Genomic DNA, 25,248 nt, shown 5'->3' on the forward strand with positions numbered 1-25,248 from the left:
ATTATGATATCGATCAAAATAGCGTTACGCTTTCGCGAGAATTGGAAAATTGGTATCGACCTCCTACGTTATTTCTCAAAGTAAGAAGTTATGTTTCAATCTTATTTTTTTACTTAGAATCTTGATTAAATTTTGACATGAATATTATGAAACTAATCTTGTTTTAAAAATTTATTAAAAATATCGAAGTATTTGAATATTTATATGATATAATATCTGATTTATAATATGATATATAATTTTTTCATAAAATACTTGAAATAATTAAACAAATTACTTAAAAATTAGTTAATGATTGAATATATTTTATTTTAAAAATATATATAAAAACTGAAATTTATTTCATTTAAAAAACTAAAACGTTATGTGAAATTAATTAGGCCATCTAGAAATTCCATAATTCTTATTTAAAGAGATTTAGGGCGTAACTCGAACATTAAAGTTTGGATCAAGAAATGATTCTAACATGTGTTCAATGACATACTGTTTCTCAATCGAGGTAACCTTCGAGAAAGTGAACATTCACCGAAAGATTGAATTAGATACGTCACAATCGAAATTAGAATTCGATCACGGTTCATTGGCATCGACCACTAACATTGTCCGAACCGGATGCCGGATACATATAAATACATACAAAGTCGTGACCCTATATACAATCTTGCCCTATCTGTGATTCACGCGCATACCTCCATTATACATATTTATGGTTGCATTGTCCCATTCATACGCGTGATTGTATTCTGTAATAAAATATACATGAAACGTGCAAATTTTAGATTTATTGTTTGACTTGATTTGAATTTATGTTCATTGCATATATACATTTATATAAATTAAATAACTATGAATTTTTCACAAAAATATCGCGTGTTTCTAATGCACATGATATAGAAAATTCAGAAATGAAATATAGTAACATAAATTAAGATAATATTTGCATATTTATGTCTATTTACATATATCAATAATTATATTATATTTTAACTACAAACCACTTTATATATAATTCAAATCAAAATTTTAATTTATAATTTTTATAATTTCTAATAGCAAAATTAGTATTTGTTATTCATCTGTAATTTATGATGTCTTTAACTAGATGGAAAAAGCTACCTTAGAATATTCGTGCATTATGGGATGTTTTCCGAGTATTAACTATTTAATCGTGTTTCTAGATAAATACATAGTATAAAGTACATTTCCATGAGACTGACTAGCAGTCGCATCGACGTTTTCGAGGAATGAATCGAGAAATTAACTCGGTCTAAAGAAGCCTCGAGTGTCAGGCACTTCGTTAGCGGCGAAATATGGCGTATTTAGACGGCGGTGTTTCGCATTCGAGATAGAGGCCAAACGGAAGCCCTTGATCCTTTGGCGAGTTCAACAAACGTGGTTATTTTTGATGATTTGCTAGATTTATTGGACGATGTTCTATTGGGTTCCGTTTTCAATGACGTATATATAAAGTTACTTTTAAAATACATATCTTGTTTTTTTTTTCTTTTTTTTTTTTCCGAAACATTAATTGCAACTAGAAGGTAATATTTGCTTTTATGTAAATTAACTCTCGGAATTATTTTGAATTATTGTGTAAATTTGGGAACGCGGAATATTGGAGAAATTCTCATTTAATTTTACGTTAACAAAAATAAAAGTGTATACAGACACTTAAAAATATGAATCTTTAAACAAAATATTTAAAAAAAATTACAACAAAATTTTTAATATATAAATAGTTCTTGAAAATAAATATATATATATATTTTTTTATATATGTATAAATATTTTTTTTAACTGTTACTTTGTAAATTTTTTTACTAATTTTCAGTAATTAGAAAATTTTTAATATATACATATATGTATATATAATATTTAAAAATTTTCTAATTACTTAAAATTAGTAAATAAATTTAAGTAACAATAATAAAAAAAATATTTTTAAGAATATCTATGAAAAAATAAAAGAAATTACAAGATTTAAAGTCACATTATATACGAATGACGTTGCTTATTAAAATGTTAGTCTTTCTAATAATTTAATTTCCACTAAACTAAGCATTACCATATCCGGAAATATCGTTGATAAATGTACTTTTACTGTCGATTGTTCACGGAGATGTAAGGCCCTGCGCACAATAGAGAAAATATTAAATATTAGGAATAAGAATTATTTTAAAATAATAAAATAGAAAAAACTCTGATATAAAAATATAAATTCGAGTATAAAGGACTAGTAAGGGCTAATAAACTACTAATTGTAAGAGTCCTTTATACCCGAATTTGTATTTTTATATTAGAGTTTTTCCGATTTTATTATTTTAAAATAATTCTTATTCCTAATATTTAATATTTATTCCTAATATTTTTCCTATTGTGCGCAGGGCCTAACGCGTCGAATTTCTATAACGAGAAGAGAAATTACTTACTTGGTTTGTTGGAATCGAATGACGCCAAAGAGATGAATTCTCTTGACATATCGGTGAGATTTGGCGCAGTTGGTTCGCAGTCACCTACTTGCGCGTATACGGCGAGATGCAGCACGTAATTAGAACGCGCGAGTGGCCGTCATTGGTAACAAACGAGGCTTTGTTGAAACATCATCGGAATACGAAGTATAATCGCGATACTGTCTCTCTCCTTCTCTCGAATTAAAGCGCCTCCTTCTCTTGAATTAAAGCGCCTCGTTTAACATTGAATACTCCAGGTGTTGTGGGTTAAAGAGATGAATAAAAATCTCAATATCGTTTCGCAACAATGAATTTATTTATTATATAAGTTTTAATTGCGTGTTATTGCAGCGATTACGTAATTGTATATAATTAATTTCTTTTAACGGTCTATAAACTTATATAATAAATAAACTCATCGATGTGAATCAATTCTTTTTATAATTTACGAAATAAAATATTATCAGGGATGTTGCTTTATTTATATTCAGGAATGTCCAACTAATTGATTAATAAAAACTTTAAATAAGTAGAATAACGTTGTAATTTCCCGTTAAAATTAATAATTAATAGTCTTATAATTAATATTAGTATATTAATAATTAATTAATAATTAAATATAGTTATTAAAATTTTTGATAACTCCATTTTAATTACAGTGAAAAATAATTGTCGATTTTTTATCGTTCAAAATTTATTGCATTGGCATATTTAAACAAAGATCTCAATTATTTTATTTGATTTTATAGCAGTATGATTATTTCTTTTTCAAGATAAACTTTCGCGTAGGTCATGTTCACGAATATTCGCATTTATAGGGCGATTGCGAATGAAAAACTGTAAAAAGAAAAAGACGTACAAATATTAGGAATATATATTATTTAATGCATTGACACACACACCAAAATATTTCCCGTCGACGATGTAAGATCATATACGCGCGGGCACGATTTCAAGAAAGCAGAACGGAAAATTTCTTAGCTAAGCAAACAACGACGATTGAAAATTCATAGGAATTCGTGTTCGTTTCTGGTGTAAGGCAGAAAGTGTGGCGATATACGTGCAGACTGTTGTATAAAATTGAATATAATTCGCGTGTATCACTTCAACTGCGAGAAATTGTAACTGTGAGGCGCTCGTTGCCTATGTCTTTTGAAGCGGGACATCTGCCAGATGTTCCTTCTCGAAAGCGATTGTTCGTGCGATTCTACTTGCTGTTCTTTTTCTCGAAAGTTATTCAATGCATCCGAAAGTAGTAGAATGTTAAAAAAATTCTGTTAACATTGATTTTCTCTCTTACTTAAAAAGTACGTATTTATATATTTTATTGTAAGATTTTTGAATATAATAATGTTAGATATATATTTCAAATATCTTTGCTTAAAAGTACTTAACTTTTCCAAATTGATCAAAAAACAAATGACAATTTAAATATTTTTATTATCGTAAAAATTATTTTCACTATTATTGCTTTATTTATACCGCTTTAGATATCAATTAAAAATTCTGAAATATTTTGTCTAATGTCATTAATGATTCAGAGTAATATTTTTCGCGATTCGTCAGATTTTAACAAATTATTATTCGAATTGGATTTCCTGCGCGACCTTGTTACTTAATAATCGTATAACGTCTCCTACGTCATTATATTTCCGCTCGCCTCTAATCGCTCTTGATTGCTCTTTTCCTTAACTTTCTATTTATTAAAATGCGCGAAAGAGAGCGAAAGATATCGACACGCTATTTACTTCGTGAAAATAACAGGCTGCGTTTTTTCCTGCGTTTTTCCCCTTATCTTCCACCTATCTCCGGATTTGCATTTTGCGAGCTCTTCCTTTAAAGAGCTCGCGAAACTTTCTACGCTTCTGGCCTGCTCAGCGACAGCTGATCGCCGTGAATGCACCGCGTGCGCGAATCAAAGCGGCCCCTCATAGGCTTTGTTATTGCTCCGGAGCGGAGTTGGAGCCGACAGCTCGGACGAGCTCACTCAGTCAGAGTCGCTGATGCCGGGCGCAATCGTAGTCGCCACCGTCGTCGTTGTCGCTCGCGATACTCCACGTCGGATCTCCTAGTCGGCCAGTATCTGTCCAGAATCGCCTGCAGTTGCAACTTGCAACTGTGCAACAAACATACCGTTCGCATCTCTCGGGTGCAACAAAACGAGCGCGAATTCCGCGGCTTCCCGGGCGGTTAAGTCGGTGTCGGATTCGTCTCTTTTTTTTTGTGTGTGTGTTTCGCGGTGCCGAGAGTTCGATCGCCAAGTGTGTTCCGATTTAGTAGCGAGAGAGAGAGAGAGAGAGAGAGAGAGAGAGAGATTCCTCAGAGAGGAGATTCTCGCGACTCGATTTCGACTCGCATTAGTTGGTGGAATCGCTCGCGCGAAGGGAGTCTCTCGTGGCGTGATGAAGGCGTGAAGTCGCGATTTGCGACGGCGAGGAAGCATGATTTATCACAAACCGACGACGCCGCGATTCCGTATCGCCGAACGGATCTGCGTGCAGCCTCCTAACAATCGACCAATTTATAGTAAACAGAACAGTCACAGTAGCACGTGCAGCCTCAGGAGCGTTGGTTCCACGCCGCCATGCATAAGCCGGTAAATACTGCTCGTTTAGCTCGCTGAACATTTGCCGTTATGTCGTTATTTTACAGAATTAGACATTCCAGTGATTCGGAAAATGCCAAATAAATTATTTTAAAAATTTAATCTCAAAAACTTAATAAAACTCAAAGATAATTCATAGTTTCAATTTCGCATTTAATTATAATTCAATTTTCATTCAGCATTTAATATCGAAAGAAAGTATTTTAAAAATTGTCTTAAATAATCTATGCTCGGATATATTTAAATCTGCCAATTGATTAATTTGAAATCTTTTCTAAAAATAATGAGCTCTAAAAATATCTGAGCATAGATCATTCAAGAAATAATTTTGAAATATTTAATAATAATATGAAATCTCAGAAATATCACGCGATTTTTAAGTTGGTTAATGACAAATATAATTTATGCGGTATAATTTGTAATATTATAATAATATATTAATTTATTAAATATATTAATAAAGAAAGCAATTAGTAATTTTGAGTATTAATTAACTACCGCCACAATTGCCACGAATATTTAATTCTGTTATATTGTATAAGTAATAAGAGAGCCGCGCGTTTAGAGTAAAAACTTGAAATTGCATTAAGAGCTCATGTCGCATCGGAAAACGTTACCTCGATTGAGAACGCAGCACGCGCCATGATGCAGCGCGATTTTATATAACGGTAACGAAAACTGAGCCATGATCGACTGGAGATTGTTTCAGCGATTTACAGGATATGTCGGTAAATCAAACCGTTATATCCAAAAATTGACACTTGTTTCATACGTCAAACACTATTATACGAGAGCAATAAGATCTGATTTGCTTTCAGGCGACGTGAATAATTATGTTAATTTCTAGCTAATAAAAAGTACGAGATTTCGAGAAAATCAAGATGTCAGTTATTTTTCCAAAAATTTACATATTCACGACAAATAAAATATTTCGCGAATTCACACGCTACTTATCCATAAATCACTTAAGAGATTCTTAATCCCTTGCATATGCATCATCGGAAGATGCGAGTGTAAGTTCGAAGAGGTCAAGACAGCTATGTTAGAAGTCGAGGGATGACAAGGAATCCCGATAAATCACGTCTCGCTTGAATAATCGAGAAGACCTCGCTATTTCTTGGACTTTTTCATTTCTGTTTGATGTACGAAAATCGCGGTCATGGTTAATTCCCAGGCTCATCCTTTAAAAGCGCAAAAGAATAAATGCTTTAATGGGATGTAGCGAATTATCTACAATGATTGAGAGAGAAAATCTTTGTATTCTGAGAAGCAGGAAGGAATTATCTATAGTAATTTAACTACAATAAAAAATATTTTTATTTTCTCAAACAAAACCGTCGAATAAACATCAACAATTTATGTTATTTTTATATCTAAATTTCGACAATTTACGCGCAATTTATTTTTATTTTATAATTTGTTTTGAAAGTCATCCATGCATTTCGAATTTTTTCTGGACAAAAATTAATTTTCGGGCTTATATCTATCTGCTTCTTGGATTCGGACGTGTTTTATGTGTCTAGCAATTATACGCAGTTATTACGTGTAACGTGTGATCGCACGTTGGATTTACGCCGATTTGACAGCAAGATTGCCAGTCGGAACGGAAAATGTCAACAGAAACGGGGAGTTAATAAGTGACAGACGCGATCGTAACAGTCCCGGCCGTAAATTCCTCGCGTTTTTAAGAGAATTTATGATCGCGTGTACGTATTACGAGACTTCACTGTCGTCGGGAATTATCGTTGCATCCATTCTGACATTTGCAGCATAAAGCAGCCATTGGGGAGCAAAGGACCATCGCCGGTTCACACGAGTACACCGGTCCGGTCTGGAATCCAGTCACCGAAGCCCACAATTAATGGATCAGATCCAGTCGCGTAAGTTTTCACATGCATCGTCGTTAAAATCTCTTCCTATAATCCTGCTGTAAAGTGTAAAGTGAAAATTTATGGCCTCTGTCAGAGGCATTGCGTCATTTAATATATCGATAGTGCTTTATAGTGAATGGCTTTCTTTCTGATCTCCCGCGGCACTGAATTTTTAAATTCCTTTCAATTTTTTACTTTCTCATATTTTGTGTTTCTTAATTAACGAATATATTTAATTTTCATCCTTTTTTATTATTATACTTGTTACATGTTCATATATATTTGTTTTATCTTTCTATTTTTTTTATATATTATTTATATCTCTCTCTTTCTATTTCTTTTTATTATATATTATAAAATTCTTTATTTTTACAAAGTGAATATTTAATTGTTACAGAAGACAAAATTCGATGTCAGGCGGTGTTTATGACTCAAGGGTCTCGGAGGAGCATTATGATATCATCAAATCAAAGGTAAGTCAATTGCTAAATATTGCGTCATGTTGCTTTTTGGAACATTATTTTATATCTGCGAATCTCTGGCTTTTATTTCCAAGAGTGTAATATTGCATTCACAACGTTAAATTATTTAATACGCTAAATCATTCTATTATCGATGCATCGCATCACTTCAACTCATAAAAAAAATATGGTCATTTTATCACCATATTTATGATAAAATATTGTCCCATCGTTATAAAAATTGCACGTTAACTCGTCGCCAGTGCAACTCGCGAACATTTTATGTATCCGTCTTTCTTATTTCCGTAGTGTTTGACATAAAACCTATAACCCGTTTATAGTATGTCGTTCACCAGAGAAACCGGCTTTCGCACACATTTTCCGCGAATCGATTGAATTGCTCCCGGCCGCGTAAAATCATTCTAAGTCTCCCTGTGTTTACCGTTTCCTGTGTAACTTATAAGAAATTTTAAGCTTGTTACCGCGCCCTCCTTCCATTTTTGCATCGAGCAAGAGTTTAATGTTCAATAGAAAAGATTGGTGTATCAATAAATATCTAACGGAATATCGCATATAAATCTGAATATTCGTGATTGAGGATTGTCGAATTTTTTTATATGTTGGAATTATTATAAACTTTAAAAATTATTCTACTTTATAAATTGGATATCACAAAGCAAACAAATTTTCATATATATACATATATAACAGATAGTATTTTTTAATAGATTATTTTGACAAACGTGCGTTATTAAAATTTAGTATACATATATTTAGTAATTTATGATCTTTTATGAATTAATACGAATTTTTTAAATTGTTAATAAGAAGTATGAAGATCCATCTCATTGCCAATTAGATATATTTGTGGCTTAATGCTCTTCTCGTTATCGATTAGTCGTGGCTATTAAGAAATTGTCAATTAAACATCGTAATTGCCTTAACTGTCAATTAATTATGGGATAATCTTTCGTATGCTCTTTTTTGACTAGATAGAAGTTATTTCTTGTTATACTTTTTATTATGTTCTGCTCATCTATCCATTTTTTTTTCTCGAAGCGTATTTTTACACTGAGAGAATTTTCTCTTAGAATTTACCCTGAAAATCATGGTAATCGTAGGACAATATGGTATGCAAAGAATTTTATGAGAATATTGTGATTAATATTTATCACAATAATTTTGTGATTAATATTTATCACAATAAAAATAATAATATCTATCACAATAAAATATAAAACATGATACTAAACTGCATAGTAAAATTAATAAACATATTTTATATTTTATTGTAATAGATATTATTATTTTTATTGTGATAAATATTAATCAGAGAAACTCTTATAAAATTCTTTCCATACCATATTATCCTACGATTACCATGATTTTCAGGGTATAAATTCTAAGAGAAAATTCTCTCTGTATATATATTGAACATTTTGATTACTTTTTTTAAGTCATATGAGTCAATATATTATTAATACATAATAATGTTTTAATTTTTTAATATTGCTTTAAAAGCTATATATACAATATTGATCTAAATTTTCTTCATTCTTGATACTGCGATTTATTGCGTGAATGTCGTCTTTTGAATACGAGATATTCACGTCCATACGCAATATGAAATTGTACGTTTCCGCGCGATATAATACAACAATGGCGTGGTGTTTGGTGTTAACCAAAAATTTGCATGTCAATTGCTGCTTCTATCCTCGATATGTCGGAAATGTAGTGATGAAAAAAGAGCCAAATAACGGCTCATTTACTACGAATAAAAGTGACAAACGCGTAAGTGAGTCAACGTACGGTTACAAATTTCCGCAATATGTCTTTTTGGAGGAATAATGATGAATGTTTACATTTGACCTCCATTTATATCATATTTTTCTTTTATTTTTGCACCGTGAGCGTACGTATATTATTTCTCCGCTGCCTGCTTAAATCTTAAGAATACAATACACAGAGCGTGACTGAAGAATTCATATGAGAAACTGTTTTGAAATCATTTACACTTTTAATAATTTCACTTTTTCTTTTACAAAAAAAGTCATTTCTTATAACGCGCAGATTTTGATCATTTTTTGCAAACACAATCGGTGCTATTATAACATTAATTTGTCATATTAATTTGTCTTGGATATGTAAAGTATATTTACATGACTAACTACATTGATGAGAGAAGCAGCTTTAATGATGAAGCAATAATTAAATGATAAGATCGAAAAGTTTATCTTTTCGCGAAAGACGCATTGCTGCTTTGGATTAGAGGCCTCGATATCGACGCGATTGTATTATATAACGTAATAATTCCGCGGAAGTACCGTGACGTCAACTAGGTGTGGGTAAGCTCGGTGGCTATAAACAATGCGTTTTATTAATTCTCGGTGCATCACCTGACTTCTTAAACATCCAAGACGGATTATTCCGATTCCCGCTACTTCTCATATTCACTTCTAAATTTTTTTCGCTGCCAGATCTTTAGATCGCTTAGTTGTCATTCACGAGTTGCGAGAGGACCTGGTTGGTTCAGGCTACGCGCATTTTTTTTTTTTCTTTTATTCGCATGTAGAAAACACGATGCATCGTCAGCAACAACGATGCAATATATCAAACTGTCGGAGAACAGCGGAAGCTGCGGTAAACTATAACGAAGATTGAAACGTTGTGTTTCCATGCATAAGTGTGTCGCAGCTTATCGATTCTTCAATTTCATTCATTTGTCTTTGTATGACCAATCTAACGAATTGCAAATCGACTATGAAAGTTCATGTTGACATACCTCGCGGAACATCTATTCGCGTTCTACATTCGCGAGTCTCGTACGCATCTAAGATTTTTGCGTCATAAATATAACAACGGTGTGCTCGATTCTCGAATTAATAAAGACAACAGTTGCAGGCGGGTTTCTCTTTAATGAAAATTTAATTATTCAAGAGACTACACGTCTCAATATTATATTCCCACAACAGCCTACTTTTTACAATTTAAATTAAGTGAAGTTTTACTATTTTAATAATTATTATTTTTTTTTAATATAATAGTTTTAATTTTAAATTAATTTGGGAAGAAGATTCTCTGTGTGATCGATTAACGTTCCACGAATAAAAACTGCAGCGGATAATGCAATAATCTGACGAGACCTTTAAACACCTACACTCGAAATTCTAATGCCCATTCTCGTCTTTGATGTTGAACGCTAATGACGCAGCTGCGGAATGCAAATGCACGTAAACACATATACGTAAGAGCGCCGATGCTATCATCGCGCTGCTGCGTACACAATTAGAGAAAACGCGCATCGCGTTATTGACAAAAATGGCATTCCGTGGGCGCTCTTCTGAGATTTTTCGACCGTCATCCGATTCCAATTACGTAGACTTCACGGCCGTTAGTATTTATAAGAGGAAAGCCGTGAAATAAAGCCGAGGATTTTTTTTTTTTTTTTTAATTAGACATTTAAGTAGACTAATCGCGCGAGCTGTAAGTGCTCTTCCAAAATTTTCAAACTCTTTTACAGACATAACACGTAAACTCACGATTGTGACACGCGTGTTTATGTTGCAAGCGTGTTGCTTTTTCAAGGGGGTATACCCTTTCCTGACGTATGCAGTATTTATCTTTGGCCGTCAAGGTGAACGGGCCACCACTTCTTCGTGTAGGTGTCAAAGAGAAGCCGGGTAACTCGATAACCCGCAAACATACGAGCGTTTCCTTCTTACAATACGTGACTTGCAACCAAGTGGCGGTTGCAATTTGCGCGATAAAATTTTACGATTGTGGCACTATATTCCGCGACGGTTCTATTCTCGAAAGGATGAACACACATCAGATGTATCTCGTGATATATGAGATGCAACATCCTTCGAAAAGGTTAAATTGTAGATTGCATTCAAAAGATTATATTTAATCTATTTTTAAAAATATATATACATATATAAAATAAAATATAAATTATAAAATAAAAAATAAAATATAAAAAAAATATAAAATAGGATATAAATAAAAAAATATATATATATATTTTGTGTGATTAACAATTTATATTTGTAGCAACTTTTATTAATTCAATTATTCATACGTTTAATAGTTTTCTTTTTGGATAAATTATTTTCGTGTGCAATCATAAATTAACTCTCTTTTATATAGAGTGTTGAATTTATAACATTGCGGTTTTATTTTATAAAAATTTTATTTGCGTAACGGTATGCAAATGCAGCTGCAATCTAATCCGTGCATGCTGTCTCTGTCTGGAGTACAACGCAATTATAGCTCCATCTTGATGGTCATATGAAAGAATATTTCTACACATTCACTGAAGAGATACCATTCTCTTAAATCTCCTCTGCCTGTCCGTTAATCAAGAGTAGATGGCGCCAGTCAATTACAGTTGCTAATAAAAGCATTCTAGAATAAGCGTAATTAATCATATATTTGATGATGAATTCCATACGAAAAAATCTTTTTGTTTTCCAACTTTATTCGATAAAAATATAATTATGGAAGTTTTGAATTTGTATCTCATATTGAGATTTTATTTTAAAAAACAAATAATAAGAATGTAATTATTTTTAAATAAAATATAATATATAAAAATATATACTTTATATTTAAAAGAAAACATTTTTTTATTTTTTATGATATTTTTCATTTTTTTCTTTTATCTTTATATGTCTTTTGGATTATATATTTTATAAATTATAAATGATTGATTTTTTTTATTTATTTGTTTTAGTTTTCAACAAGCAATTTATATATGACATTCCTATAATTCATCTAGATTTTTTATATGTAAAAAAATAATACTCTTTTTTCTGAAAGGCATGCGAACCAATGTTTGCATGAATGAGTCATTTGCCATTCTAGTTTGCAGCAATTTGCAACACAAATGTTTCTTTCTTGCACATCCAGATGAGGCATTCAGCATTGCTGATAAAGATCAAAATCGTGTATTTCGCCAAAAAGAGATATTTAATCAGCTTGAATCCTTATTTCAAGATTGCGATTTATATTTAATTCCATGATGTATTATAACTATAACTATAATATAATACTATATTTATGACCCAGTTTGATGAAGTGTCACACGTTCGTTTAAATGCACAGAGGAAATATTAGTACTTAATATAATTGCACTGCGTTTAATATAAATGATTTTTTTTATTCCCCTTATCTTGTTTTTTGTCTGTTTAACCTTGCTTTAAACGTTTAAGAAATAATTGCTCTATAATTTTCTCTTCTTTACTCGACTGATTAATATAATCGGCTTAGGATTATAAAGATTTTGCATACAACATACGATATGTTGTATACATATATTTCCAACATTTACTATGCGATTTATGATTTTTTCAAAATCATACTTTGAGCGCAAATATAGTTCTTTTTTTTCCCTATTGCGAAAGAAAGTTTTATCGAAGATATATTGAATTTGGTATGCTGTCAAAGTTTTTGATATATTGCGAAAAAATCGCGAGAAAATCGCGACAGTGCAGAGTTCATCGATTTGTCGCGTGATGTATTGAGCATCGTCACGGTGGCAAACCGGGTCTGATAATCACGGAGCGCGCTTTCGTTGGCGACCTGATTCGACCAGGGTCATGTCGATGGTTCTTTCTTTCGCAGTTTCGCGCGACAAACCAAACCCATAAGGTTTGACCTAATATGGATACTTCGCCTTTGAACGAATGGCATACACACACGTACACAAATATCAGTTTGGTGGGGATCTCTGCATGACGGAGAGCTCCTTCGAGAGGCATCGGGTCTCTCACGTATCGCGGTACCCCAGTACCTCATCGGACGTGTATTACGACGCACACGCGTTTCCATACGAGTCACGATCGCGCTCCCACCACGTTGCGTGCATGCCGGTCGCTTAACGAACCGCGAAGGTAGGACCAAAAATCCCCGGTCCCTTCACACTGGTGTCGAATTGTAAGTGAGTACAGAAGCGTATCGAATGGATGGACATCACAGTATCGGAGAATTAAATTTATCTCGTGACCATCTTCACATGACGCTGCGGACTTATTAGCGATCCATATAAAATTGTCAACAAGAAGCAATTGTCAACGCTAAAGTATAATTAGAAAATTTAGCGAGCTTATAAACTAAATATGATTTAAAACACTTGTGAAAATTTTCCAAAAACGACAATGAATAGTGTGGAAACTTCTTCTGTTATCGAATAATATTTTGAAGCACTTGAAAGATTATTGCTATTACGGTTATGCGGAAGTATTATCGTATTACGACGGAATACATGGTCGATGAGCATTAGGATCAAGACGAGATATCTTCCGTCTTGACTTATCGGGCTCGAGAGGTGTTTCTGCGAGCTAATTAGCATCCTGTAGCCGTAAAAGTTACTAGGCGAAACAATTCTGAACAAATTCCTGCGTAAGTGTCCGGAGTAATTATGTGATGCATAAGCGAGGCGCGGAATATCTGGACTTGCAGGGTCGGATATTAGACACTTTACCGAGAATATATCCGGAAGATTCGAGAACAAGGCAGTGATCTCTAATTGATTTCACGACGAGAGAACATTTTCTCTTTGTAATTACACGATGTCGGCGTCGGCGCATCAACAAGCGGCCATACGTCGCCTCGAGGAGCTCTTCAGGGACGTCAAGTTGGAGCAACTGCATAATAATCCCGAGTTGATCAAGCAAGAGATCAAGATCGACAAGTGCTGCGAGGTGCACGGCAAACATGCCAAGGAGAATTGCTGGAATCGTAGAGGATCTTTCGGTACCGCGAGCAGAAAAGATTCCTTCGGACGCCACGACGCTTACAATTATTCCGCCACGTCCCCCAGGAGGGGCTCTCTAGGGATGCCGACGTCGCCGCCCAAAAGAGAATTGCACCCTTCGACTTTCCCCAGCACTCTGAGGAAAAATCCTTTGGGATCGTCTATGAGCGCCATCAACAACACCAGAAAGGACATCTTTTCCAACACCATCGGCGGCTCGCCTCTGCGAAGAGACCCCATCGGTCGCTCCATGGGTTGCCTGAGGAAGGACACCACGTCCAATTACAATTCGCCGCTGAGACGAGATTACGTGGCCAAGTCGATGACGAATCTTCAGCGGCCGGCGACGACGCGACGCGACGCTGCCTCCCCGAATTTGGCCAGCCTGTTCGCCACTTCCGCGGATTATCGCGCGAATATGAGAGCTGGACTTAGCTCGTCGAACGGCGATCTCAAGGCGCGCAGCTGCTCCAACGGGAACCTGAGGAGCTGCCTGGCCGGCTTCAGCGGAAACGTGAAGAGCAACCTAAACGTGACTCTGAGCGACGAGCCGTCATCGGCGACTTCGGGCAGCCTGAAAAAGCCGGCGATGCCGCTTTCTAGTGGCCGAAGGGGCTCGTACGACCGGCGGCGGCTCTCGACGGATTCTCTGGATAACTTGAAGAGAAACTCGTGGGATCCGGGTCGCAGGGGCTCCTCGGGCTCTTCGGGCGGATGGGACGATCCGATTTGGGAGGAAGGAAGTTTCGCCGGCCAGGTAATGACGAGTTTTGTTTACCCGCCTCGAGTAAGAAAGAGAGAATCACGTGAAAGGATGACGATGATGCCATCGATAAGTAGAAGAGCTGAGTAAGTCGTGTGTGCCGTAATATCGCTTTTATAACGCGATTATATAGATAGGATTATGAAAGTCGATCGGCGAATGTCGTCGTTCGTGTGAAAATGATTTGACGAGTAAAACTGTTATTGCCGCGATGAAGCTGGGGATCTCATTAGTCCGAGACCGATGGATATGAAATATGTTGCTGTTGTTTCTGTAAATGTGTCTTGCATTGTTTTTCATTCCCACGAACGACAGGAGAAAATGTGTCGGTTTGTTGGCTGGAGAAAACCGGCTGAATTGTTACACGGGAATGAATAAAAATTTATCAGTCCTTGTTAAGGCGATCCTACGCGAGTACAACTCGCACTGACGCGTGGGAAATACCGGGATCCGTTAATGCGTACGCTAAATATTGGGTTGCCGTCAAGAATGTATTTACTGGAACAGTTATGCCGTGTAATCCACTCTTCGACATTGTAGCGACTGTAATTTGTGTAGAAAGTGGGAGAAAACCTGTCGAATTTTGCAGATTAATCGCACGATGGCATGGTTCAAATTTATAATTTAATATATAATTTTAATTTACATTTTTATGGGGGGGGGGAATAAAAAATTGTGCCATTAGCACGTGAATAAATATATTGTGAAATAATTTTTATATAATTCATAATGTCGAGTTCAAGATTTATCGAGATTATATTCATATTATTTTAATATCCACTGCTAAAAACTATATTGCATATACGATTTTTTAAACAATTTTATTTATATTATTGAGGCATTTCCTTTTGATTGACTTCTCTTTCACATTATTAAATGACTTCGAGTTTCATCGGTCAGATTAATTTCATGCAACATCGAGGGGGGCAAACATTTCTGGCAGGAGCTTACGTCACCGACATGCCTTGCATGGTATGAGAGTGTCACGCGTTAGTCATCGAGACGTTATAATACTCCCGCTATACAAATAAGGGAAATACATCACTGCTCCATTCGCTCAGGCCTGGACATATCTAATTATTCTCCTAGAATTACGCATTAATCGCATTTCATTATTTAATAATCAATCATGCACAGAGAATTTTCTTTTAGAATTTACTCTGAAAATCATGGTAATCGTGGGATAATATGGTATGGAAAGAATTTTATGAGAATATCTCTGATTAATATTTATCACAATAAAAATAATAATATCTATCACAATATAAAATGTAAAACATGTTTGATTAATTTTACTAAACTGCAAATTATATTTTATATTTTATTGTAATAGATATTATTTTTATTGTGATAAATATTAATTAGAGAAATTCTCATAAAATTCTTTCCATACCATATTGTCCCACGAGTACCATGATTTTCAGGGTAAATTCTAAAAGAAAATTCTCTCAGTGTGCGATAAATTATGCTAACTGATAAATTACTCTCTCTTGATAGAGTTAAAATGATAGAGTTAAAATTAACATCTCGTATATAAGTATTTATTATTTTATTCAAAAATTATGCAATTAAAAAAGTGGCAACATGTGTTGTATGATTTATAAATCTATTTAGATTTTATCATTTTGATAAAAAAGAATCATGTTTTTTTTATATAATTAGTAACATATTTTCTTTTTCTAGAAATTAATACTTTTTATCGCAAAATTAAGAAAAACGAATCTATGGTGTTCTATTAACATGGTTTACGTGCGGCAAACCATGATAGATAAAAAAAAATGTTTTATTGTCGAATGCCGTTATTTCACCTTTGTTCGGCAAACGTTGGCTGTTACATTGTTACGGTACAACATGTGTTCTCTCTGGTTATTTGCCCTGTAGGCTATGGTTCCGCGCATTTCCTGAAACACGTTCCCCGCAAAAAAGGGAAAGGGGGAGGTATATGTAACCTACGCACAATATTCGGCCCTGAGCGATAGCCTACGCGTTTCCATCAGCGAGATTGATAGTTCACATTTTTGCGGACGGAATCTCTCCCCTGTGTTCCCCTCTTCCTTCCTCTATCAACGCTCAGTTTTTCTGTATAATACAAGACTTACACGAGATCCACGTCAGCGCACTCGATATGGTCGCTTCCGAATACGAGAGTTTAAAATCGTCTTATTGCATCACTAAATTAATTCATTATGAATTTATACATCTTTCAATTTATTCTTATACTTGTGCAAAGTTATTTATTAATGGCGATGCTGAAAAAACTGTGATATCAGAGAGTAAACTTTTGTCAGGTTTAGAAAATATATATTTTCAAGTTAAGCTTTAAAAAAATAAAAAATTATTGCTTTCTTATATTTTTTAGATTTTCTATAATACAATATAATAAAAATACTGATACATATTTTTTTATTATATTCTACTTATATATTAAATACATTTTCAATTTTTTTAATAGGTCCATATTCATTTTCTAATATATTTCTTTATAATTGTAAAAGATAATATTATATATTAATAATTTTTACTTATTAAGTTTAAAGAAAAAACTAAGTTTGTCATGCATATTCTTATTACTCTCTTAGTCACACACGAGATATGCAGCGTTGTTATTCTACGCAGGGTACCGAAATTCTTCAATCCGGTCTGCGCTGCACGTGTTTCATGCACGATGCGCTTTACCTAAATGTGACTTCACGGTCGGCGAGCACGTGCGATTTTCCGCGTGTCATACGGCTCCGGAACGGTTCTGTCTCACGGTACGGCGACATCCGAGATGATTGACCGATCGTCGTCGGTACCGTTATCAAAAATTGACGCTTATTGGCATATAAAACGCCGGCCAAAATTGACCCGCGAAAAGGATGCTTTGCGTGTCATCCTCGATATTGCGATAGTTTCTAGCAATCGTTGACCGGAAGCGAGCAACTAGGTGAACCGTATAATAATTTCGTCAAACGAAAACTGACTACACATAAAAATTAGAGTCGATTTAAAATCGTTAATTTTCAACTTCGATGATTCAGATATCGTGCAGCGCTGATAGCAAAGAGCTTAACAAGACACGCGAGAGCACTTTAAATTATCTGCAGAGAGGAGCATAAGTGCAGGATACTTAAAATAACGTTTTTTCGCACGACAAAGAGATTAGTTATCAAAGGTTGAAAGTATAGAACTAATCTTGAGAGATAGATGTCAATAACAATTAATGACAATGATATCTTGAACAATTTCTGTAATGATTTCAGATAATTATTTAAGTCTCAAGTACATACATATATATTGATGTAAAAGAATTTAAGAAAATTTCTCGACATATAAATAGTGTGATTTGGTAATATTATTATTTTTAGAAATTAACATTTATCGAGATTTTTTAAATTCAAATTTGTTTTTGATTTGTCTGTTCTTGGATATATCGTGTAAATATTAATCTACACGATAATCGTTGACACGATTTAATGTAGGAGTACAGGTTTTCAGAAATTTTCGAAAACAATTTGTTTAAGTGTTCATAAAAATGGAAAGTCTTCGACTGCCCCGTCTAGGATATCTGGGAGAGGCTCGCGAGTCTTTAAATTTGAAAACTTAGATTGAGTGTTTTATTTGATCAACTTATATGGTCGTTTACTCTGTTTTTCACTTTGCTAGATGTGTAGTTATTTATCGCAAGTGTTAATTTTCGAAAATTTTGAATGTAATTTGATTATTTATCTCAGGAAATATCACGTTAATTGTTATGCTACGACTATTTTATGTCGAAAAAGAATTGCTCCCTATCTGGGAAAGAGTCGAGTCAACTATGAAACTCTCGGATGTTCGACAGATTCTTGAAGTTTCAAGTGAAAAACTTGCTTAAAACGTAACTACTTTACGTCTACATATTTTTTTAAAAACAAATTAGAACCACCAATTAAAATAATTTGTATACGATTTTTTGATACAATAAAAAATTTATTATAAAATCATTCAAAATTGATAAAAATTTGTTGCATGCAAACAGATTACAAGGATCTATTGTATATAACGAGTATCGTGTTTATTTCATAATTGAAAAAAATTGATTGAGCTCTTGACATATTTACCTTATCGTTATATTTTTCTGCTTTTGTTATCAATAGCGAACTTAATTAAAATGACGAATTAACGATGTATCGAGGCTTCTATATACTTATTTAAATTCGTGCAATAATAGAGACGAGAAAAATTTTTGCGTGGTTGGTAAATTTATTTATTTTGTAGACGAATAAAAAAGCGCTTTATTATTTGTTTTTAGTATGTTTTTGGTATCGGCAAATCAGATTTGCCGATGTATCGTTCACTTGTTATATTAAATATAATTTTCATGTATTAATTTGCTGTTGAAAATTCTTTCTATAAATATTAATATTATTTTCATAAATATATAATATTATTCGCTGCTGATTAAACATCTTCGTGCATATTTGCAGCTAAATTGTAAAATGTATGATATATCAAGATGTATAAAATTGTCTTTCGAACATATAATAGATGATTTGTGATCCGATAAATAATCTTGCAATTCAATCTCGTGTTTGAATGTTTCGAGAAAGCATGAGATCTTGTGCTCGCGTCACGTACAATCTTCGAGACCTGTCGAAACACAATGCAAGGAAATCTGCACGACGCAAAATGTTTGCTAATTTGGTGAAAGTCTTCTATGTTATAATCATTTGTTCATCTTGTATTTCAGTGAAATCGAGCGTACCTTTCTTCTCGACACGTGACCTTTTGTTAACGTAAATCGTGGTCTGTTAGAATCATCCTTGAACATTCTCTTTACCAAGTGAAACAATCGGGCTGCATTTGCTTAAGGCATTACGATAAGACGTCGTTAAATCATTCGGAACAAATACATCCGTCACTTGTTTAATATTAATCAATCTTTAATATGTCTCTCTTATATATTGAATTATTTGTAACGTTTGTCATGTTTTCCTTCGAAAGAATTGGAGTAAATTATTAAAATCTTTTAAAAATTATACCAATTAATTTTATGATCAAACGTTAATGAGTTTCTCTCCGAGCTAAAGATATAAATAAGAATTACGCGAGTAATTGATTTAATAGGAAACTGAGTAAAGACGTTTTTTGCAATGGCCGGTATTTTCTTGCATGCATTAAAATTAGACGCAGGTTATTCTTTTCGTCATCAGTAATATAACTTGCTGGTCAGTCGGATTTCCATGTATGGTGTGATTCGTGTGGGTCGTCGTTGCACTTTTATGCTCGCCAACGTGTTCGACAACGCCCATATGTATTTTTTTCGCAATTCTTTTTACCTTCGTAAGTGTATTTCACTATAATTCCGTTTGTCGTGCATAGTAGAGGTCCAACTATTTTACCCGAGTTTAGAGTGTCGAATATATATATTTTTATTCTTTAAAATTATTTTCCGAAGTAAAGAGATTATAATATCCGATAAATTATAATAATACAATATCTGCGATTGTGTGTGAATCTCTTTAATGAAAAGAGAAAAAAACAAATTACGGGCATACAGATTGCTTTTATTTAGCAAGTTTTGAAATGCGCATTAATCTCACGAAATGAGGATTATTCTCTCTTTGATAAACATACACATAGAAACGAGATATATAATTTACATTGCTAACGATGTAGTCAATCATCCGCTTGTTGCTGCCGAAATGATTATTCAGTTTCCTCGAACATTGTGGGCGGCATCGAAGTAGGAATACACATAGTAATCATCATTTGAATAATGATGTTCCGGTTATTCTTTAATATACATATATCACATATATTTGAGAATAATAACAACGCATGTTACATAATCGTACGAATGTCTAATAAATTTATAGATATGTTGCGGACTCTCTTTGTAAATAAAGTCGTTTTATAAAAAAGGCCTAGCCCCCTTTTATAAAAAGCTACATTTTTTTTAAAAGAATAAATTTATAAAGAATCTGTGACACAGATATATACAATGTCACGAAAAAAGTGAGTCGTGACGAAAAACTTATTTGTTGACATCTATAATCTCTAAAAAACGAGAAGCTCATTTTTCGACTCCAGATTGATCTCTTGTTGATATTCTTTGAAAGAGCATATTTTCAAATATTGAAATCATTTTGCATTGTTCTTTTTTCTCAGTTTTTTAATTTGTAATACATCGGGTGTGATTTATGAATGCTGCATTGAATATTGTGGGTAAAGGAGAAACCTGGTTAGCTTGGTGAATGTATGAAACTGACTGGTAAAGGATTTCATCAGAGTCTCTACCTCGTCGATTCTTGGTCAGGATTTCTCTTCGAACATCTCGAGCATCAAAGAGTACTGCATTATCGGTATTCCAGCTCCCCCTTCCTCTTTCTTAATTTTTTTATGTTTTTTAGTATTTTATTCTTTTTACTATTACAATAATTAGAGGCCGTAACAATGCATCATTTTTCACCATTTTTATGCGACGAAAAATGACGAATAAATATATGCATCATGACTCGAAACGTAGCCGAATACCATAGCGGATATTATTGTCGAGAAAATGTAGGTCGCGATCTTCATGCTGATGGATGTAAGCTTGACCAGGCGCATCTAATAATCATCTACTTTCTTGTAAATCCCTTGTGATTGCCACAGACCGACGTTTTCTCCCAATCGAGCCTCACGAAGCTCATAATTGAAAACATGACATACCGTAGTATTTATGTACGTCGATTACATCAGTAATTAATTTATACGATGATGATTGACGAATTGATGATAAATGTCTCAATTTAACTCAAGCATCACATAAAATTAAAAGCTCCATCATTATTTATCATATGTTTACACACTGTTTTAGATGTTAATTATCTATTATTACGTACATAGCTAATTTAAAATTCTATAAACTATTTCATTTGATGAGTAATTATTTCATTATGATAACGAAAGAAAATAATTACATTAATTTAATTAGAAAGCAAGTAATTAGTTGGCAAAAATCATTTATCTTAACTGTTAATGTAATTGTAAATTCATATATTATTTCAAATATTAAACAAAACATAAAAGTACCAATTAAATATAATAATACCTAGTTATATATATATAGTAATAGTGCGATAATAATAATTTATACTACTGCGATCGTGTGAAACTTTTATTTTTTTGTTTTCCACACGCTTCGAGCTATCATTTTCCATAGTATTTTTTTTTTTTTTTTTTTTGCGTAGCAGGTTAAGTTATGGTCCATGTATCAAAACCGGATATATTATAATTACAGTGCAACGCGGTAATGTACGGTTTACATTTCGTTGTGTTGGTTATCATGCTTTCATGACAGATACCAGTCAACCTGTTATTAATATTTTTAACGGTATATGTATATATTTACATTGCCGGTCATACCCGACATTTTTTTGTTTTCGTGCGGAACTCCGTTTCAAATTCTGAAAGAAGTCTCATGTCAGTTGTTGGTCAACGTATTACGCAACCGCTTTTTCAGGAAAACTGGTTTGCGTTTCTTTCCTCTTTTTTTCTTTCTTTCTTTCACGTGACTTCTCGCAAATAAGAAGGCACATACATGCACGAGCACGAGTCGAAATCCTATCTACGGAGTGCAATGAATTATTGAGCTAATAAGCTACTTCTTAATCATAAGTCGTCGACAGCTTTTCAGAATGAAAAGGTTGATCTATAGACGTATATGCATAGGAAAATTAAGTAATTTTCATATTCGCGCTCATGGCAGTCAAGATAAATTGTGAAAGGATTGATAATCGGTACAGAATAGAATTATGTAGTTTATTTCCACTGTATTGGACTTTTCGAGATTGACGATAAAGGTATAAATCAATTTGAGGAACAGAAGCACAAATGTGTACCGTGAGAAAAAATTAAATATGTATATTTCTTGTGTGAGTGGTAGATATGTATGTATAATGCAGAATCATTGCGCGAAGTAGGAAATTTGGTAGCTGGTAATACCGGTACTGAAAACTCGGTCAACAAGTGCCTTGTCTCTATGACAATTTTGACCTCTGCGATATTCATCGTTCGATTTATCGTGTCTGCAAGTCATGATGTTTTTCTTCTGAAGACGAAGAAATCGCATCGGACACGCATGTAATGGCGCCATTATCACCATAGATGCATCAATGATTGATTATTGACCCTATATTTATGTTTTGAAAAGAGCCCTACAGCTAATTTTTTAATGAAAAATAATATTAGTACTAGTTTTTATATATAATTTTTATATATAATTTATATTAAAGAAAATTATTTATTGAGACTATTAGTTACTTATTTTAATATTTTTTGTTTTATTAACTTTAAATCATATATATTTGACGTCAAATTAATAGTACTGCATATAATTTTGAATTAAAATATTATTTACCAAAATAATTGGTAATATTATTATCTCTATAGATATCTAGAATATTGATTGATTTATAATATTATCTATAGTGTTATTTAAAATTATCTAATGTGCATTTTATAATCAATCTACTGATGCATATGATGATCTACTCTAAAGAATCTTTTTATCAGAAAACGTAATCTTTTTACCTAATTAGATGAATTGTTTTGCGGCTTACGCGGATCACCGTCGGTTTCGTTATCAGATAACTAGCTACTGTTATTGTCCCCGAAACAAATGCTCGCTCCAGATTTCGTTTTCTCGCGATCTACATCCATATGGAAAGTCAACCAATTTTAATAACGACGCGCGATAGCTCGCACGCGACTCAACGTCACTCAAACGTACTGGAACGAACTTTTCTAACGGCAGCCGACCGTAATAATCGTCCAAGGATCCACAAAATGACAAAAAGATATCCGAAAGATCCCCTTTTCGTTCGCTGAGATAAATTGTGTGCACGCGTGTCACCGGATCATGGCAATTTATTTTTTGCGTCGTCTGGTACTTTCTCTAGAACGCAGATGTCTTATGAGAATGACGTGCATCGATAGCTTCGTGTCTATTATATATAATACTTCGCGACTTATTTTCATTTTCGAATCGATCGATTCGAAATGTTTATTCGGAGAAATCCAATTTCTATCTTATCCCGTCATTGTTCGCCAAATTGCACTCGGTTCAGATCGAAGTATCTTATAATCGAGGAACATTATATAATAATACATTATATCACGTAAACGATCAATGTCGAATTTAAGACATCTAGCCGTAGAAAGTTCCAATAGTGTATTAATCAACATTTTGTTACTTGTTCATCGAGAAAAAACAGATTTTTTTATAAGCGCCAGGATCACCTGATCGAGCAATCGAGATATTAATAACGGGCGTGACTTCATCCGCTACACATTAATCGATCAAATGACTTTTGGAACACGGCGAAAGGATCGATCCACTTTCATTCTCGCGCATACTCTTAATAATTATAGGCACTCGTGGTTTTCCTGAATGCATTAAATGCAAATCTCGGGTAGTGAAATTAATGCGCAAGTAAAACGTGATATTAATAATTGGTCGACGCTCGATCGAAGGATTTATGATACATATGTATCGGTTCTTATCGCGGCGAAAAGAAATTTCGCGCGAGAAGAACGACCGGTGCATCTCTGCAACGCGAAAAAGGAAGAGAGAGACCGGAATGAAAACTGGAGGATTATTGCCGCACACATCGCGACTGATTATTAACGGAGCGTATCGGAGAAAGCAGCAATGGAAAATCGAATTGACGCGATTGCACGCCAAAACGATAAAGAAAACGATAATTCTTTTTTTATTAGGTTTTCCTTCGAGATGTGGATCTATTTAAATAAAAGTAAACTCTTTAATTGCTAAGAGATCTTAATTCGGAATAAAAATTTTCAATGTCTTCTTTTTTTTTATTCAATTACATTTGTATCGCCAAATAATTAAAATTTTTCTCTTGTATTCGCTTATATGCCAGACTTTTTTTGCGAGATACAAGAGCCTGATAATGCAGTAATTTATGTCGTGGCAAAGATATACATGTATATTGGTCATCGGAAAATATAAATCCGCTCGCGCGATGAACACAGAGCACATTAAAATCAGCCGACCAAGAAAATTTATAAGACACGCACGATAACATTGATAGAACCCAGCGGTGAGCGCATTAACAGCATCGATCACAATGCAAAAAAGTACAACGGTCCATATACGGTGGTTGTAAGGCTAATATAGTTGTGATCGCAACGATTCTTGGAAATAAGTAGGGCGCATCTGTACTCGTTGTCAGTAAATAAATACATAGATATTAGATTAATTTCTCTTTTCACATTTTTTCTGAAATATATATCACCTTAATCATGCTAATTATTGTTACTACAACGTGCATTTACACACATGAGAGAATTAAAAGTTTTTCCAAATGAAAATCA

The 25,248-nt window shown here is 33.6% G+C and overlaps 1 protein-coding gene and 1 long non-coding RNA gene across 5 annotated transcripts in view; one reads left to right on the top strand and one right to left on the bottom strand.

The window, feature by feature from the left end:
- LOC145939787 (uncharacterized) overlaps nucleotides 1-25,248 on the bottom strand; it is a 268,796-nt gene that overhangs the window by 27,549 nt on the left and 215,999 nt on the right. The gene's annotated exons all lie outside the window — the stretch shown is intronic.
- Nucleotides 1-25,248, top strand: part of LOC145939773 (WD repeat-containing protein 47) — a 69,910-nt gene that overhangs the window by 24,892 nt on the left and 19,770 nt on the right. For all 4 annotated transcript variants that reach the window (XM_083044359.1, XM_083044360.1, XM_083044361.1 and 1 more), the window contains exons 5-6: nucleotides 6,825-6,935; nucleotides 7,324-7,399. In XM_083044359.1, coding sequence (XP_082900485.1) covers nucleotides 6,825-6,935; nucleotides 7,324-7,399 — 187 coding nt within the window. The remainder of the gene's footprint in view (nucleotides 1-6,824; nucleotides 6,936-7,323; nucleotides 7,400-25,248) is intronic.

This window comes from Prenolepis imparis, unplaced genomic scaffold, assembly GCF_030444845.1.
Source record: "Prenolepis imparis isolate NDT839.2.m4 unplaced genomic scaffold, iyPreImpa1.0 SCAF_8, whole genome shotgun sequence".
Lineage (NCBI taxonomy): Eukaryota > Metazoa > Arthropoda > Insecta > Hymenoptera > Formicidae > Prenolepis > Prenolepis imparis.